The sequence below is a fragment of the Humulus lupulus genome, chromosome 8 (genome assembly GCF_963169125.1).
Source record: "Humulus lupulus chromosome 8, drHumLupu1.1, whole genome shotgun sequence".
NCBI lineage: Eukaryota > Viridiplantae > Streptophyta > Magnoliopsida > Rosales > Cannabaceae > Humulus > Humulus lupulus.
In genome coordinates this window covers 108,632,534-108,650,873 of record NC_084800.1, presented here as the reverse complement: position 1 = coordinate 108,650,873, position 18,340 = coordinate 108,632,534, and the positions used below count along the sequence as shown (strand labels likewise).

The 18,340-nt window shown below is 32.7% G+C and overlaps 1 protein-coding gene across 1 annotated transcript; it reads left to right on the top strand.

Moving 5' to 3' along the window:
- Window positions 1-15,019: 15,019 nt before the first annotated feature.
- Window positions 15,020-15,730, top strand: LOC133795929 (uncharacterized). Its single transcript, XM_062233408.1, has 2 exons — window positions 15,020-15,210; window positions 15,382-15,730. The coding sequence occupies exons 1-2, from the start codon at window positions 15,020-15,022 to the stop codon at window positions 15,728-15,730; spliced, it is 540 nt and encodes a 179-aa protein (XP_062089392.1).
- The last annotated feature ends 2,610 nt before the right edge of the window (window positions 15,731-18,340 follow it).

Below are 18,340 nucleotides of genomic sequence, written 5' to 3'. Positions count from 1 at the left end.
AGTGCAAGGCTTGACAACTGGACTGTATGTCTCAAAGAAGTCCAATCCTGCAATCTGTTGAAAACCTCTAGCTACAAGTCAAGCTTTGTATCAACTAATGGTCTCATCTGCATTATGCTTAACACAAAATATCCACCTATTTGTCACAATAGTCATATCAGGTGTATAGGGAACCAAACTCTAAGTATTATTGTTTTGTAAAGCCTGAAATTCACTCTGCATAACTTTCTCCAGTTCGGATTAGCAAGAGCATGCTTAACATTTATTGGTTCTAATTCAGATGAGATTTGAGTAAGGTGGGCTTTTGGTTTGAAAATCCCTACTTTGGACCTGGTTACCATGGAATGAGTATTATGAACAGTAGGTGGAATAGGTAAATGTGCATCTAACTTCTCAATGGGAATAGGTGTGACAACAGGAACAGACCCAGGGAAGGAATGGGAAGATTCTGCTGAGTTATGATTAATAGATGACAAATTTGGTGAGGAAGAAACAGGTGATGACTGAGAATGAGAAGTAGTATGCGACGCTGAAGAAATAATAGTGGGAAGAGAAGTACTTTGATGTACAGAAAAGGATGGAGGATGTGGAATTTTGTATACATTGGCATCAACAAATTGGGTGGGACTAGTAGTAGAAGGAGACTGTTGAGGAAAAAGAGTTGTATATAGAAACTCAGACTCATTAAACGTGACACTCCTAGCAACATAGACCCGACCACTAGGATGCAAACATCGATATCCCTTTTGATTCATGCTGTGACCAATGAAAACACACTTTGAAGACCGAAAAGTGACTTTATGACGTTGATATGGTCGGAGTAATGGAAAACAGGAACAACCAAAAATCTTTAGCATGTTATAGTCAGGAGCATGGTGAAATAACATCTCATAAGGTGAAGCAAAATCAAGAACTAGTGTAGGTAATCTGTTAATGAGATATGAAACTGAAGTAAAAGCTTTCCACTAGAATATGAGAGGCATATTGGCCTGAGCAAGAAAAGTGAGGCCAATATCAACAATATGATGGTGTTTTCTTTCCACACGACCTTGTTGTTGATGTGTATGAGGACAATAATTTCTCCTTTCAATGCCCCAATTTTTAAACAGTGTATACAATGGTTTATACTAACTTCCTAAGTCAGTTTGTATACTCTTTATTTTGGACTGAAACATTCTTTTGACAAAAGCATTGAATTGCTTAAAAATAAGTGAAACCTCAGATTTTGCTTGCATAGGAAAAAGCCACACAAATTTTGTAAAATCATCAACAAAATGAACATAGTACTTGTAACCATCCATGGATGTATGAAATGAGGGACCCCAAACATCTGAGTGAACTAACTCAAATGGGTGAGTAGTGTTATTACTTGAGCTTTAAAAGCTGAATTGATGCAACTTTCCTATTTGGCAAGCATCACAAAAATCAACAGCATTACACTTAACAGAAGGTGAAACTACAGACAAAATCTTGGCTATGACAGACTTGGAAGGGTGACCAAGTCTACAATGCCAGACAGAAGCAACTTGAGACTTGTCTCGTACAGGATTACTTGTGGTTGTACAGTTTAAAGCTACATTATTACATGAGACCTTAGTTTTTGACTGTGGTTGAGAACCTAAAATAACATTGGAAACAGATGGTGAGACTTGAAGCTTGTAGAGACCATCACTGAGGGAACCCCGAAGTACTCGCCTCATGGTCTTATCCTTTATAAGACAACAAGAAGAGTCAAATTCCAAGATAACATTGTTATCTATGGTGAATTGAGAGATACTGAGTAGATTCTTAGTGAGATTTGGGACATGAAGAATGTCTTTCAAAACTAATGATTGGCTGGAATCAAAAGTGGTAACTGAATTAGAACCAATATGCAAGATAGGGACAGAGTGACCATTACCTACAACAACCTTAGCTTTGCCTTTGTAATCGACCTTGTGAGACAGCTACTGAGAATAATTGGCCATGTGATTCGTTGCTTCACTATCCAAGTACTAGGCATTCAAAGAAGTGTCTCGAATGTGTGATTCAGTGATGTAAGCTTGAGGAGGCTCAAATTGAGTAGAGGAAGAAGCATCTGTGGGAGTGAAAGTGTCAGTGTAGTTAACATTAGACCGATGATAGCATTTCTGAACAGCATGCCCAGGGCGACCACACAGTTGACAGATCAACTGGCCTCCACGGCCAAAAGTCCTTCCAGCATTAGAAGATCGGCCACCGCGATTGAATCCACGATTACCACGGCCATAACCTCGATTATTTTCTCAGAGAGACACGCTTGCAAAATTGGCCTAAACATTGTCTAGAGTAGAATTGGTGAGTTGTTGGAGACGCATTTTCTGACTATGTAGACTGAATTGCACATCCTGAATGTTGAGAGGCTCATAATGATTTGTGAGATTAACCACCGTAGCTTCGAATTCGGGACCAAGGCCTCCAAGAATATAGAGACAGAGACTGTCATCGGAAATCGACTCACCAACTTCAGCTAGAGCATCAGCATACTATTTCATTTTCAAAATATATCCATCAATGGAAGATGAGCCTTTCCTTGTCGACTGAAGAAGTCCTTTGATCTATAGAAGCCTAGCCTTGGATTTGGTGACAAATAGACGAGCAAAAACATTCCAGATCTCAACAGAAGTGCAGCAATTGATCACATGTCCAAGCATCACCTCAATCACATAATTCATCATCCAAATCATGAGGAATTGATCAAAGCAAAGCCACTGGAAATAAGCGGGATTAGGAGTATTACCTACAAGAGTGACTGGTGGAGATGGAGTTGTGCCAAGAATATAACCATCAAAATTGTAGGCACTTGTTTCAGCAAGAACCAGAGCTCTCCAGTAGGAGTAGTTTGTGCGATCTAGTCGGAGATTAAGCGTAAGAAGAATATTGTTGGGAAGGCCAACAAGATCGGCTGCCAAAGGTGGAGCTGCAACCGGAGCAGTAGGAGTAGGAACTTGTGGAGCATTTTGATTGGCGACTGAGTTGTTAGATTCGTCGGATGCCATGGCAGGAGAATCTGATACCATGTAAGAGTTCACATAACTCAAGAACTAAACTAGAGAAACAATGGAAGAAAGAAACAACCAAGGTAGAGAGAGATGTAAAATGAGTGAAAAATGTAGAGCTCAACTGATAAAGATGAGACTCATATCAATATATAGAAGCTGAGAGTTTGTTACAACCGAAATAGTTACATAACAGACCAAGACAACTAATAACAAAATAACAGATTATGTTATAACAGAATTGGTGCTTCAATAGAGTTTGCACACTCATGCTCAATCCTAACAATTGTACATTCTCATTCAATCCATTTAAGCCCTCCATTTAAGCCATCAATCCTAACAATTGTACATTCTCATTCTCATGCTACCGAAAAGAAGATGCATCTTGTTGATATAGGTAGTACCCATCAATCCATTTAAGCATTCTTCAACTGTGTAGTCCCATACCTACACAGTCTTAGAATCATCACACTTGACCTTCCCCAGGCAATGTGGGATTGCACAGCTTTACCCAGTTTTTCCCCTTACGGATCACGGGATTCTGACTGTCACAATCACCCCCCTTACGGGCCCGACGTCCCCGTCGGCCACACTTCCGGCTGGGTCAAGGCTCTGATACTATTTGTAACGCCCCACGTCACTATGGCTGCTTCCTGGAATGTCGACTGGCCCTACAAACCAACAAGAGTCTTTCCAACATGCTTTGTCCTCACTCGCACGCTTCCTGGGAAAACTTCCCAGGATGATCTTCTTTTTGGTAGCCCATCACTTGATAACCCCAAAGTTAAGCATGCTTGACCTGGAGTAATCTCAAGATGGGTGACCTCCTAGGAAGTTTTCCCAGGAAGCATGCAAGTGAGGACAAAGCACGCTGGAAAGACTCGTGTTGGTTAGTAGGGCCAGTTGTCATTCCAGGAAGCAGTCATAGTGACGTGAGGCGTTACAATCTTTATACTCATTTCTCTTAAATTGCTAACTATCTATCATATATATAGTAAAAAAAATTGGTAGGGGCATGGATTTTGTTCCTATCGGTAAGGGCGTTTTTTATTTTAGCACATGAAGAAATTATAACCCAAATTTTTTATACGATGGTGTACATTGTAGTTATAGTAGGCATCCCACCAATTTTCAGGAAATTTCGAATAATTTACTGGGCCAAAAAAACTTCAAAATAAGTTATTTTACGTGTGTATAAAACAAGCTTAAAAATAATTTTTTTTTGTGTTTTTGATACATGGATAGATTACAATCCAATTTTTTTTATATGACGGTGTATAGTGTAGTTATTTAGAATCTCCACAATTTTTTTGGAAATTCTAAATAATTTACAGTGTTGAAAATAAGAAACAGCTTGTTTTGAAGCGGGTTTTATACGCATGTGAAACAAATTATTTTGAATCTTGTTTTCGATATCATAAATTATTCGAAATTTTCCAAAAAATTGGTAAAAAGTCTTAAATAACTATAATGTACACTATCATATAAAAAAATTAAATTATAATTTTTCCACCTGATAAAAACAAAGACGCGCTTCTACCAGTGAGAGGGCAATATGCATGCCACCACTATAGTTGCCCCTATATTATGATATCCCAATGAATGAAGGTCAGCCGAAACTCTATTTTAAGTAGCCAAAATCTTAGAAAGATAATGAAATCATGTTTCACCCTGAAATTTTCTAAACCCCTTCAAAGCTGCCTTCCTCTCATACCAATCTGAACTTATACTTTTTTCTTCTCTTGGAAGAAGAAATTGTACTGAAACAAAGATATAAAAAACAAACATAACCCATAATGGTAAGTCACATTTCCATATAAGATCTCAATTTGAGAAAGAAAAAAACAAGACTATAGAACAAAATCTGCATCAATATAACACACGGGTTTCTTACTTCCTATTTCTACAAATGAGTTAATCAAGCAAATATGTATGATAGAAATTATTTAACTCTGAGTTTTAGGGTCAGTCAAGACACCATTTATGGCACCAAGGTCAGGTTTTATATCCTTATCTCGGTCTTCGACTTCTTTTGTGTTGTGGACACACTTATTTCTCCTCAATATTACTTGGCTCTCTCTTTCTTTGAGAAGATGGAGATCTTGTCGATGGCGACTACAAAATCAGAGAGATGATAAAGTAGAAAAACTTGCCAGAAGCTTTTAACAAAATGAAGAAATTGGAGCAGTCACCGTTCCTGAATCGTGGCTCAAAATCCACAACGACGCAAAACTTCGACGAGCTGGTCACGGCGTTCAGCCAGGGTCTTTAGTCGGGGCTTACGGCAGCTGAGATATCAGGGTCTGATTGGTTCGCGATTAGAAAACTGTATTTTTGAAAAGTGAGATTCTAAAATGAAAATCTGAATTTAATGACTAAAATCATGTTTCTGAAAATATGATTGGTTTAATGTCAATAAACTGTTTTTGAGTTTTAAAAAAATAAATCTGTGATTGGTATTAAATTTGAAAATATAACATAAACTGAATATGTGATTGGAACAACTGAATTTGAATATTATTTTAATTTTATATATTTTATATACATAGATTGTATAATATTAAATTTTGATTTATCAATAGATTTAATTAAGTAAAATTTAATTATATTGATAAATTAAAATTTAATAATAATTATTGATTAAATTTATAACAATATTGCATTGTCATCTATAAAAATACTAGCACAATTTATTTTTTAATTGTGCATAAATGTCATAAAATGTTCCATAAACACCTTATTACTAGTGGGAACATACTCAAGTCATAAAAATTGGCAAAAAAAATAAAATAAATACAAGCAATGATACAAAGGATAGGAGTAGAGAGAACAAACAAATCCTGATTTTGATTTTAAGTTTTTGGAGAAAAAATCACAAAACAGAGAAAACGCAAAATTGTTGTTTTCTAAATTACAACACAAAATTAGAATTCTGATTAGGATATAGTTTTCAAAAACAATCTACCAATCAAATATTTTGGTAGGTCCCACAAATTTTAAGTTTTCAAAATCATAAAATCATTTCCAAATCCCCTACCATTCACACCCTCAGCCATTTGTTTTCCCAGTTTTGAGTTCTTTCTTTTTCTTTTCCAGATTTTCTTTATTTTTCTAGAAATTAACCCATATTTATGTAAAACTATTTATAAAAAAATCCAGATTAATGAGAAAAATCTCTTATTGTTATCCATTTCTTTGTTTATTTTGAATTCTCTACATCTATTAATATTCTATTATGAAGTTTGAGCAGATAAGTATACATTAAAATAATTAGTCAATTTGCCCTTCATTTTTATCACCAGTATATTTTTGCTCTCGCTTTTGATATTGTCTTCAAAAAAATCCCTTAATGATAAAACTAATCTTCTTTTACTGCCTCATTAGATACTCCCAATGTTTTATCTATCATCAATTATTACCTAAATTAATAAAATTATTTCATTTTTATCTTTCAGTTTGTTTTTATTATGAATTTCACCATACAATTGATTTTATTTTTATTTAATTGTTATATATATTAAAAAAATATTCCTCTTGTACCTATAATTTATAGAAATTAAGTAAAATAATAATAATAATAAGATTTTGGAAAAAATTAAAAGAATTTACAAATTTATATACTAGTTTTGTATTATTTTTTATTAATAAAATTAAATTAATGCTTGTTAAAATATGTTTTTTGTCCAAAACAAAATGTATATAATTATGAGTAAATAACTCATGAAAAATAGAATTAAAAAAATTGGAAAAGCTTAAGGAATTTATAAATTTTATATTATTTATTTGGTTAACGATTATTTTAATTTTTAAAGTAAATTATTTACTTTTATAATGGTTAATAAATTTATAATTAGCTTAATATGTTTCATATTTTAAATTAATTTTATTCATTCATATATTGTAACATAAGCTAAATATATGATATTTTCTGATAATATGTGTTAGGGGTAAGAAACTAAATAATAATAATTTTTTAAATAATACTTGAATGCAATAAATCAAAAATTAAAAATTAAATTTATAAGAAAAATTAAATTTAAGGATAAAAATGAAACAACTTTATTAATTTAGGCAATAATTGATAATATATAAAAGTTTTTGAACAAATTCATAATAAGGAAACTAATTAGGGGTAAAAGAATACTAATTTTGTCATTTAGGGCCATTTGAAGACAAAAATAAAATGGCAAAACCATACTATTAGCAAAAGTGAGAGAGCCAATTGACTAATTATTTTATACATTATTAAAAGTAGTATAATGGTATTTCTTAATTGTCATGTTGAAATACAAAGAGTAAAATTAACCCAAGAAGAATAAGGAAAAAGAAAACTAATGGCAAGTTTTATTTCACATAATTATGACCAAACTTAAATATAACGTTGTAGAAAAGAATAATATGTGCCAGTCTTCAGTATAATTAACCCAAGAAGAATAAGGAAAAAGAAAACTAATGGCAAGGTTTATTTCACATAATTATGACCAAACTTAAATATAACGTTGTAGAAAAGAATAATATGTGCCACTCTTCAGTATAATTAACAATAAATTTTCATAATTGTAGCAAGATATGTTCATTTGACGATTTTATTTAAAAGACACCCTAAAGTTTGAACAAGCATTCTCAATCTTTAGTTACCACTTAATTGAGTATGGGACCCTCCAACTAATGACCAATATGATTTTTGGGCTCCATCAGCATTAGGTGACTTAGAGCAATTCTAATGGTTACTCTATTCTCTTTTAAATACATCACTAAAATATTACTTTATTTATTGTACATCTAATTTTTACATTATATCACTTAGCTTTTCCATTTCTTTTCTTTATACCATTTAAATATTATATTTTTTTAATATTTATAATATCTACCTACATATAATACCATATAAAATTATATTATGTTTTAAATTTATATGCGTGTATATATATATATGTATATTATTTCAAGGAAGTTTTTTTTTTTTTTTTGTAATTTTTCTAAATTTCATGAAAACTAAGAGAAAAAAAAATCCATACATACTAGATAACAACAATTTTTTGTGGAGAGAACAATTCTCACCAATTCATTCTCCACATTAATAACTTCAATTTAGGACATATATATATATATATTTATATATATATCCACTGCTACAAAAAATGGCAATTGTGTCAGACAAACGCATCAGTCAATGCAGTTGACTGGCATTGTTGACCAAGAATTAGCATTTGTGACAATTGGGCACTGCCACAAATGCGAGGGCATTTGCGTCAGTACGTACACTGACGGTGTTGAACGGGACCGTTTGCGTCAGTGGGCCACTGACGGTAACGGCCTGTTTGCGCTAGTGCCCCACTAACGCAAACGGGTCATTACCATCAGTGGGTCATTGATGCAAAAGGCTCGTTAAATGAATTAAGGCTCATTTCGTCCCCGAGAGCAGCCATACCAAACCTAAGTTTCGCAAGAAAAAAAAAACTGAAGAAAATCATAGGCGCCCATTTGCGTTTTCCCTCATTTTGGTATGTTTTTATCTTTTTTTTCAATTTTAATGTAAAAATGATATATATATGTTTATGAATCTTATACATAGTTTTTTTTTAATTATTTGTATAGATTTTGAATTTTTTAAGATTATTATTTGAAAACCCATAAACTTTATTAGTTTTTTTGGGTTTTCTACTTCAAGAACTCACATTGCTCAATTACCACAAGTAAGTATAATTTTATTAATTTTTATTATTTAAATTTAATTTTCGTGATATTTTTTTTTATTATAAATTGACTATTTTTAAGATTTTTTAATTTTGGAAAGTTTTATATTAATGATTATGTAATTTTGTTTAGGTTTAAACTTTGCGTTTTAATATTTTAGAATTTTTTTATTATAATTTTGTTATTTTTTGTTAACTTTTTCAAATTTTAATTTAATTTCGGATTTATTCATTTAAATGAGTATATATATTAATGTATACATTTTGTGTAAGTTCAATTTATTAATTATTTAGTTTGAATATTTTGAGTAAAATTTTGTTTATATTTTGTTAACTTTTAAAATTTTGGGTTTAATTGTTTAAATATGTATATATTAAATTGTTTGTTTTCTTTAAGTTATATTTTATTATTGATTTAGTTAGGATATTTATCATCGAGTTTTCTTTATGTGATTTGATAACTTTTTTAAAAAATATATATTTTATTTCGGGTTTATTTAAATGAGTACATATAACAAATTAGTTATTTTCTTTAAGCACTTTATTGTTTATTTAGTTACAATATAACTTTAATATATTTTGTCAACTTTTTTATTATTTTTTTGTTTATTGTTATATTTGAGTAGATATTTTGTTGACAACTTTATTGATGAGATCGCTTTTGAGGACTTTATATTAGAGGTAATATTTTAAACATTAATGTATAATTAAGATATATTGAACTTAGTGGAATGTATGAATTATAAAATAGTAGAGATGGGTTCTGGAATTGTGTGTTGCGGTGATATAAGGCTGTAATTATGCATGTTTGATTGATTAATTGGTTTGTTATGTTTATGTGATGAATATATGTTTGTTTAAATTTTGGGAAATATGATAGAAATAGGATAAGTGCTACCCAATTTTTTTAAGATTTAGTAATATGATAATTATGCATGTTTGATTGAATTTGGATAACGTTTTTGACATATTTTTATTATAATAACTTGCTAAATATAATACATAAATTTGGATAACTATGTTGTAATAGTGTCGAAACCAAACTGGGTCAATCGAGTGTGGCTTTTACATTATGAAGTTTGCTAGAGAGTTGATTTCACAAACAAAAGACCTACTTGAAAAATGAGGTATTGTTTTACCTTTAAATTTTAATTTAAACCATCGTTTATAATTTTATTTGGATGATTTCTAACTTATTATTTTAAATATTTTCTAATTAGTTTACGAACACGACACTATATTCGGCTCACGAAATCAACGAGATACGGGATGAGTGGACTAAATCAATTATGGCGTATCTCAGTTAGCAAATGAGCAAGTTGGTGAATAAATTTTAGTTTAAGTCGGTTTAATACTTAGAAATTTAAAACACATGAGTACCTATATACATAGATTAACTTGAAATCAAAATTACTTTTGTAGATTTGATCATAAATGTTAACTTTAGATAAATGTTTAAAAAATTTATACTGTTGTTTTTTTGTTTATACTGCTATTTTTTTTATCAAAATAGGTCAGGGAAATTGGCATAAACATTTGCAATTTCCCTGGTTAATACTTTATGTGACAGTTCCCAACTGACGCAAAAATTACTCGTTTTTGTGACAGTGTCCCACTGACGCAAACCATGCTAACATTTATGTCAGTAGGGAATTGTCACAAATCTGCCATTTGTGGCAATGTCCCACTGACGCAAATGCAATATTTGTGACATTGTCTCACTAACGCAAACGCCTGGCATTTGCATCAGTGGGGCACTGCCACAAATGCCAATTTGTGACAGTGCCCCACTGACGTAAACGTTAGCCTAGTTTGTGTCATGAGATTACATGTCACATATAAAACTGACGTAAAAACTCAATTGTGGCAGTTAGAAAATGACGCAAATGCCATTTTTTGATGTAGTGACTCATATACTTGAAGAATAATATAAAAATTAATAAAATATTATTTTGCTCATAAATAGTTCTCCCTAGATATGGCCTAACACTGTAGATTTATGTAAAAAAAAATTGTGAAATACAATAGCAATACAGCAGCTAATGGATGTTGTTTTTAGGATTTTTATTTATATTTTATACATATTAGTTGTTGTAACTCTTTCAATGGAGTGCTCTTATATAAATATTTAAAAAAACAAATATATGTAAAATACGTAAACCAAACAATATTATTCCTAGTCTATCGCATATTATTATTATTATTATTATTATTATTATTATTATTGTATGCACATGACTCTACGTAATTATTTAAACAAATAATGGTGGACCAAATACTCAAATTATAGCTCACACTCCTGTATAGGACCCATACGAAAATGATATACAAATGTAGAGCAGTGATTACTAATTGTCATGCTGGTAGCTAGAGATTAATCATATCCCTTAGGTACATGAAGATAACTAAAAAAAAGTCTTAAAATATTAGGTACATTTAATATCATTTTTTTAATTTTGAAGTCTACGTTTTAAAAAAAGTTTGTTGATGCTTAAGGACAAAATGTAAATAGTACATGACTATATATGTATAAATTCATAATATCGTCAACAGCTTCTAGCTTATTTAACTTCCCCAACATCTTGTCAATGATTGATTATATATTCATAATATATTCATTGCACTCTTATCATTAATGAGCTTTTTTTTTTTTTTTGGTGGGCCTTTATAATAAGAGGCACTTTTGATCAAGCATATCAAGGATTGAAATGATATATATGATTACCTACTTAGCATTTATAGTTTTTGGTCCTACTTTCATAATTTACATTGTAATACTTTGTATATTTGTACATTATGGGGTGCATTTATTATATAGTACTATATGAATATGAAATCCATACAATTCCGTTACTTACATGTATATATAATATAGTTTTCGTTGCATGAGAGATGTATCTAGGTTGGTCTTCGTTATCAATATAGATATTAAATAATATAAAATATAATAGTTATATACACATGGAAAGGGAAATAGAAAAAAAATTGTGAAATTGTGGGGACTATGGAGAAAACTTTGTCCTAGGATGCTTATTCATTGAAAAGAGATTCTAGGGAAAAAAAGGTGAAAAAAAATCAATTAATTAATTAATAATAATAATACAAAGGACGGGCAATATTTTTTTATTCTCATAAAAATCCCAAGGTAAGCTTTTTCTGTTTTGAAAAAAGTAAATAAAATCCAACCATTTCCTTTTTAAATGGTATTTTCAAGCAATATTCTTCTCTTGTGGGGGTGCCCTGGAAATTCTTCCTAATCATCATTTATATATGTGGTAGGACTCTCTTGTTTGATTACGTGTGTATACAAATATATAAAAGTGTGCATTGGATTAATCACCAACACTAATTTTCTTCGTTATATGATTAGGGTTATATAACAAAGGTAAATATAATAGAGAAATAAATAATATGAAACTAAAATGTTAAACATGTTCCTTTTTAATATCAGAATCTTATTATGTTGAATTTATTCTCTAACTTCAGTTTTATAGAATATATAAAGAGAGATAATAAGCATGTAAAATAAAGATCCATTAATATATATCTCAAGAATAAGAAAAATAAATAAATAAATATATATATATACACACACAAAGAATCGCTGCCTACAAAATCCCTAAATTATATAGAACCTTCCTACGTTTCATAGGTGGGTACTAGTAATAACTCTCCACATTAATCATTATTTCTCCCACTAATCCCAAAGCTAAATTAACCCACTTTATTATTTTTATTGTGTTATAATTTGCTGGGAGCTAGTACTTTATTGTTGGCATGCTTCAAAGAGTACAATAATACATTATAATAATCGTAATGAAAGAAACCATATAAATTTGTTTAATTAAGATAAGATAGGGTTATATATAACTTAATTAGCTTTGATAAATGGCAAGCCGTTGTTGGATTTAATTGCATGCCTTTGCAAGTACTGTTTTACTTTCGAATTGTCACACAAATGGATTTGATTGGTTTAAAGGTTATATAATTAGGATAAATATTAATGGTGTAAAAAAAACCACAACTTAGAATCATATATGGGATGAGCCATGCAAGTTATTAACATCAATTATTTAGTCAAGAAAAGAGTGATAGAGAGAGAGAGAAGAGACAGAGAGCATATTATGGAAAAAAGTAAAATGTAAAGATAGAGGAACCCAGTTAGGAAAAGGTAGGACCCACCACCCACTAAACTAAACAAGCTTATTTATATATATAGCTCATGATATTGATAAGCCTCTCCATAAAAAAGAAAAGAGAGATGTTGATAGAGATTAATGAAAGTCTCTCATTAAAAGCTTGGATGCTGCATTAACTTTTTGACTGCTAAAGGAGTAGTTCACCAAATTTTTAAAGAGCCTGACATTTGTTACTTGTCAATCTTATAACCCAATCAACGTTTTTTCTCACAACAACAGGACCACAAAATCTCTCGTACAGCCGAAATTTCTATTTCTTTTTTTTTTAATTTTTATTAGAAGAAAAAAAAACTATAAAATAATTATAAAAATCCATGTGCTTCGTTTAGGGAAAAAAAAAAGAAGTATATTGAAGAAGAAAACAATGATCACGAGGTTGACGAAATTCTTTAGTAATTGTTCTTTGTTGAACTTCAATTAATGTGTAACACAAGGTAATTAGTTTTTCTAATTATGGTGGATTTGTGGAAGTTTTCATTGAGATGGGAATGTTATAATAATGAATTTGGTGGAATGTACACATGGATCGAACAAAATTGTTCATTTCATGCTTGGGTCTATTTGAGTCAGATTAGACGAAATTGTCTCTCTATTGGAAACTATATTAACCAACCCAAAGACCGATTTCTCTTTTCTTTTTTTTTCTTATTCTTTAACGTAATATATGCCGGGTAAAGGTAATATTTAATGCACATTTTTTTAGTTTTATAGTTATAAATATGTTCTATAATTTTAATAAAAACTTATTTTTAATTATTTTTAAAAATATATAATAGAATAAATTATAGTATTATAGTATATATAAATATTGTTGGAGAAAATTGAGTGAATGAGAAATCGATGCCTAAAATGATAATAATTCAGCAAATCACTTTGATTAAAGATGAGATTATCTGAATATTGTGTGATTTATTCTTATTGGTTTTGGCAAATCACTTTGGCCAAAATTGAGATATTAAAATATTGTGTGATTAATTCTGATTGATTATCAGAAAATTACTTTTAGCAACAACTGATATTACCATAATAAGTGTGATTAGATCTTATTAATTTTCAGAAAAACACTTTAGGTAATTGCTGATATTGCCATATACACATTTTCAATTGCCTCATTTATTAACATATATTTGTATATGCAATGTATAAATGAGAATTATATGTATTTTATTAATTTATTTCTTTATTTTATGCATGTTAATAAATGAGAATAATATATTTGGAAGCACATATATGTATGTATTTTTCTTCAACATATTTGCATCATTTTTTATAGTATATCTAGTATATAATTTTTTTGTTGTTGCCTTTTATATATATATATATATGGGAATTTTTTAATAGGGGCTTCACTTTAAGCCTTACCGATAGGGCTCTCAATGTTTACAACCCGTGAACAGTTTTTGGCGTGATTTTTTTTTATAACCGTGTATATTGTAGCTATTTAGAGCATCCTGTAAATTTTCAGAAAATTCCAAATAGCTTACAGTACCAAAAACTAGGTTCAAACATGTTGTTGCACGCGTGACTAATTTTTTTTATGCGCGTGGAAAACAACATGTTTGAACCTAATTTTTGGTACTGTAAACTATTCAGAATTTTCTGAAAATTTGCAGGATGCTCTAAATAGCTACAATATACACGGTCATAAAAAAAAGTCGCACAAAAAACTGTTAACGGATCGAGAAATACTGAAAACCCTACCAGTAGAGCTTAAAGTGAAGCTACTATAAAAAAAAATTTATCATATATATATATAAAAAGTAACATACTCATTTGCATAAAGAAAATATATATATTTATAGGTAGTATATTACTTATGCCTACCATTCACTTGGGATTTGCGTTTAAAAATTACTGTTTATATATTTGGTTATATATATATTAACTTCACCTTATTTCTTAGTAACATGTGATAAGGTATATACATATTTAAATAATTTTATAACTTTCCTAGTTGGCTTGATCTTTCCTTTTAAAATCATGTTTACTACTAAATGCGTATATACTCTAGACATTCCTAAATAATTATTGATTATTAAATTTTCAATATTTGAACTTAAGATCTTAAAACATAATTACTAAAAGTGCAATTTTTCACCGTTCAGATATGGTTGAATACATGGATGTTATTCCTACTAAAAGTATTGGTGGATCTCCCCGAACTTTGGCTTTGACCACAAAGAATCAGTCCTCAAGGGACCAGCCTGTGCAAGTTTTGGTTCCAACAGTTCCTGTGAGCAATAATGAGAAACTTGAAAAATTCACTAGTGTGAATTTTAAGACATGGAAGCAGAAAATGTTATTCTGCTTAACAATATTGAGTCTTGCGAGATTCTTGAAAAAGGATTCTCCCACTATTGGAGAGGACGAAGTAGATGTGCAAACTCAACATACAGTTGAGGCATGAAAACACACTGAATTCATTTGTAGGAATTATATTCTGAATTGCTTGTCTGATTCACTGTATAGTGTGTACAGTGTGATGAAAACGGCTAAAGAATTGTGGGATTCTTTGGACCACAAGTACAAAGTCGAAGATGCTGGAGCCAAGAAATTCTTGGTTGGCCAATTCTTGAACTTCAAGATGGTGGATTCCAAAAATGTGATAAGCCAAGTGCAAGATCTTCAGTTGATTATCCATGGAATACAAGCTGAAAGGATGGTCTTCAGTTCATCTTTCCAAGTAGTTGCTATTATAGAGAAGCTACCCCCTGCATGGCTAGACTTCAAAAATTATCTAAAGCGAAAGGAAATGAGTGTTGAAGATCTCATTCGCAGACTTCGCATTGAAGAGGATAACAAAAGTGTTGAGAAGTAATCCTCAAATCCCAATGATGCAGGCTAATATGGTAGAGCACGACAAAGGCTCCAAGCCTAAGCCCAAGCCAAGGTCGGGAAGTGCTTTAACTGCAAGAAGACGAGACATAAATCGTCAGATTTTAAACTGTCGAAAAAGAAAGGCAATGAGGCCAATGCTGTGGAAGCCATGTCCCAAGAGATCGCTGACCTAGACCTATGTGTTGTTGTTGGTATTAAATGACCACATCAAATGTACACAGCAGAATATATAGACTCATTTTAATAAATATTAATACCAGCTAGAATCATATACATATATAAATATTAAATCACATACAAATAGATCAGGGATTACCTCTTCCAGACCAATTCTCAAACACGCAAGGATGTGTGTGGGCACGTAGGGCTCAAAAGATTGATTTATGTGACTTCCTAGATGTACTCTGTTTACCGAGTTTTTCGGAAACGAATAACTAACAGAATAATAAAAAGATAAGAACTGTAGAAATACTGAAATGTAACTAAACAAACAGTGTTTTTACGTGGTTCAGGCGTTAACAAGCCCTAGTCCACGAGTCGATGTTATTATACTTGGAAAAGGTTACAGTAAGATGGCTGGTGCATAAGAACTTCACACACTCACAATATTTCTCTCGGGTTCTCTTGAAGAAGATGAAGCTAGAGAGATTTTAGTAGAGTTTTTGCTATCTGATTTGTTCGTCCCTCTTCTTGTAAAATGAAGGGGTCTTTATAGCTAGGGTTTTGGATTAGGGTTTTTCTCTACGTACATGAGTCTTAATTACACCAGCCATAAATAGGGATACAATTACTGTAGTAGCATGGCTACAAGACTCTATGTGGGTATATTTACGTGAAAGTATGGGGAACACACAAAGTCAGCCGTCTTTTCCAAGTTGTCAGCGGAACAGTAGGCGAAAAGGTACCCTTAGGCGTGCTGGGATGTGTGCGGCTTTGACCTGACGGGCGTGTCAGGCGGGATCCTGTGTCAGGCGGATATCATTCCAAATATGCCTCCTCCAGGACTCGACCGTTTGGCTTTGTTCCGTGCGAGGCACGGAACTGCTTCCGCGGAGACCACTCGAAGAGAAGCTCCTGGAAGGAGCTTCCCCGAAGGATACCCCTTCGGGAGTCCGGGAGAGTTGACGAGTTTCCGTATTGTGTTTGCTTGGAAGAGTAATCCGGACACCAAGCGGGAGAGGTGAAGCCTTTCTGTATATCCGCGAGCTCTGGTCACCTATCGTGAAAGACATCGATAATTCTGCTTCCCTGAGGCCATCAATCTAAACGCTATCCGGAAATCTGGATAACATTTACCCCCCAAGGTCACGGAGCTTTGAGGGATCCGGGAGCTTGTACAATCGGTTTCTTAGATTAGGCGAGGGGGCACCTTCTGTGTTCCCGGAAGGGTTCCTTTTTCCCGCCTGAGTGTTAGTATGGAAAAGAAAGAGAATTTCTTCTGTTTGAGATCAAGTACTCAAGTGCGGCAAGGACCACATGTCATTCTGGGAATGGTTCTGCGACCAAGACGTGTGCGTGAGGCGACTGGTTGAGTATGCGTGCGTCAGTCATCTAACTAATGATTTGACGGTTTTTAATGGTACTCCGGGCCCGAGGTGGTGTAATGATGGGAAATAAATACTTTATTCCCATCCGAGGAGTCATAAATAGGATCGTCGCTTCCTCTCCAGCCGTTGGATCTGATGCACACGGAATGGGAAGATCGGGACCGTCCACTTGAGGAATTCGAAACGGCCTCTTCCCTGCTATAAAAACGAGGGAAAGGACCTTTCTTCCTCTTTACGCTTTCAGATTCTCCATCTTTAGGATTTTCAGATTTCCAAACCTTCGAACTCTCAGGCTTCCCAGCTTACGTTCCCCCGAACTTGCCATTTCTTTTAGTAAGTATCTGGAAACTTTTCTTTTTGATTTGGCAGTGGGTTTATTCCCCGAAGTTCCTGGTTTGAATCGCCGTTCGTCTTTGCAGCTTTTACTTCTCGCGATCGTGCTGTGCAGTGATCCAGTTACTCCTTCAACCTCCAACTACCCGAATATCAGTAAGTATTTCTACTTTGCTCTTTCCTCCCAAACCTTAGGTTGTTGGTAGTTGTTAGAGTAGAGGTTTCTGCCATTATTGCTTATGTGCATTTGTGAATAGGGCTTTGGTAGGCATGTGATTGATTGTGAGTCGATAAGTAGCCTTTTCTGCATGTTTTGGCGATTTGCGTTTGGAAAGTCGTCCCTTGTTTTGCTGTTTTAGGGCATAAGCATGAACGCCTTTAGGGTGTCTTTCTCTGGAAAAACACTTCTTTTGGTGGGCTTAGGCTCGGGGTCTGAGTCTGGTTCCTTGCTGTCCTTCGGGTGGCATGGTGCCAATCCCTCGGTAAGCTCGGTGGGAGCCTCTCCAAGCAGTTTTCGAGGAGGGTCTCCCCGACGCCTTTGATACCACTAGGGTATGACAAGGGTGCTGACTGCTTAGAGTGTTTTCTTCTTTCTTTTCTTTTGTCCAGTGACGAACATCTCGAAGGAACAACTCCTTGCTGCGGGGGAGGCTGATTCTGCCCAAGAGAAGGGCTCTCCTGTCGCTGGTGGAAAGGGGAAAGGAAAGGCG